Source organism: Crocuta crocuta, unplaced genomic scaffold, assembly GCF_008692635.1.
Source record: "Crocuta crocuta isolate KB4526 unplaced genomic scaffold, BGI_CrCroc_1.0 scaffold96, whole genome shotgun sequence".
NCBI lineage: Eukaryota > Metazoa > Chordata > Mammalia > Carnivora > Hyaenidae > Crocuta > Crocuta crocuta.
Window position 1 is genome coordinate 2,195,626 of NW_027531522.1, and position 1,518 is coordinate 2,197,143.

The following is a 1,518-nucleotide window of genomic DNA, read 5'->3' on the forward strand; positions in this document are numbered from 1 at the left end:
ACCACTGACTTAGCAGATACCCATTATGAACAAACTAAATAGTTATCATCAAGAGCCCATTCCACATAGCTAAGGGAACCAGTAGCCTGCACTACAACTTTAGCAGTGATGGTGCTTCTGTGGTAAGGATTTAAGATCTTTAACTGACCTTATGTCATTTGAATCGTCTGATTTTGTTGTTACCTTGAGATAAATGAGACATTACCAACCTGATCCGCCGCGGGCAAGTCTGAAGACCCAGCCTGGCTGAACTAATGGAACACCAAAGGGTTCCCTTAATGAGCTTATCTGCTACAAGATGTGTATCATATGGTGTCTGTAATTAGAAAAGTGAAGTCAGTCATACAATTTTAGTAACCATGTCAGAATATTATATTCAACTATGTCAGAATATTAACTCTTAAACCTGTGTTCCAGATTAAGGAACATGAATGTTGCGGAAGCAGGGGCAGTCGGTGGACGCGGGGGAAGTTAACAATAGGAGCGCTAGGTAGCTCTGAGCACAAAATCTTTCCCTGTGAAAGACGGATGTATGTGAGCTGTGACTTGCCAGATAAATACCACCAATTGCCAAGACATGGAACTAGTAAAATAGAAATAAAACTTTCCCTCACGAGCAGGTCACAAGGAGGTACAAAACACTGCACTCTTAGTGCGTCTAGAGCTTTCATAGAATTAACTCAGAAATATTTGGGGGGTGAAACCTTTTCAGAAGATGAGCTCCCTGAAGCCCCTGCGCTCAAAGTCTCATTTCTCTGATTGGCCCTCAGGGTTCTTGGGGATCCGGAAAAGACCAGTACAGCAGGGAACTCCTCGTGTCCTCCATCTTTGCGGCCGCGAGTCGCAAGAGGAAAAAGCCCAAAGAAAAGGCGCAACCCAGCAGCTCCGAAGACGAACTGGACAATGTGTTTTTTAAGAAAGAAAGCACAGAACAGTGTCACAGTGACCTTAAAGAAGAGTCCAAGAAAGAGAGCGAGGCATTGTGCAGGAAACAAAGGAACGCCATTTCCAAAGAGAACCACGCCAAGAAGGACGGCGGGGCCCCGAAAGACGAAAAGACGGCCCCGCGGAGGGAGGGCGCGCCGCCGGCGGAAGAACCGTCGCCGCCGCACGGCACGAGGCACAGCAAGTCCCCAACGCCCAGCTGCCGCTCGCCCTTGCCTCGGGACAGCCCCAGGTCCCCGGCGCCGCACAAGCCCGCCTCCCACTTGGAAGCGGCGGGGTCCGACCCCGGCGCTTTGCTCAGCACGCCCTCGCAGGCTTAGCTGCCAAGGCCTCCCGCCACCAAGTCCCCCAGCCCCGAGACCAGACGCGGCGGCTTTCTGGCCGCCGTGGGCACCGCCACCTCCGACTGTGCCACCACGTCGTCCGCCGCGTACCCTGGCGGCCCGGACTGCAGCCGGCTGAGCCCCGACGCGCGCTCCGTGGCCGAGAGCAGGGGGGACGAGGCGGACGACGAGCGCAGCGAGCTCATCAGCGAGGGGCGGCCGGTGGAGACGGAGAGAGAGAGCGACTTCC

The 1,518-nt window shown here is 53.9% G+C and overlaps 1 protein-coding gene across 2 annotated transcripts in view; it reads left to right on the forward strand.

Annotated features, from left to right (window-relative positions):
- The window catches only part of ARHGAP21 (Rho GTPase activating protein 21), a 134,436-nt gene extending 132,924 nt beyond the window's left edge, over nucleotides 1–1,512 (forward strand). The window contains exon 26 of one of the 2 annotated variants that reach the window (XR_013337173.1): nucleotides 771–803. Coding sequence is in view for 1 of the 2 variants with exons in the window: in XM_077772484.1 (XP_077628610.1) it covers nucleotides 771–1,265 (495 nt within the window). In the remaining variant the exon portion in view is untranslated. Of the gene's footprint in view, nucleotides 1–770 lie in introns of both variants that reach the window. The other variant, XM_077772484.1, reaches the window with a different exon arrangement.
- Nucleotides 1,513–1,518: the final 6 nt, after the last annotated feature.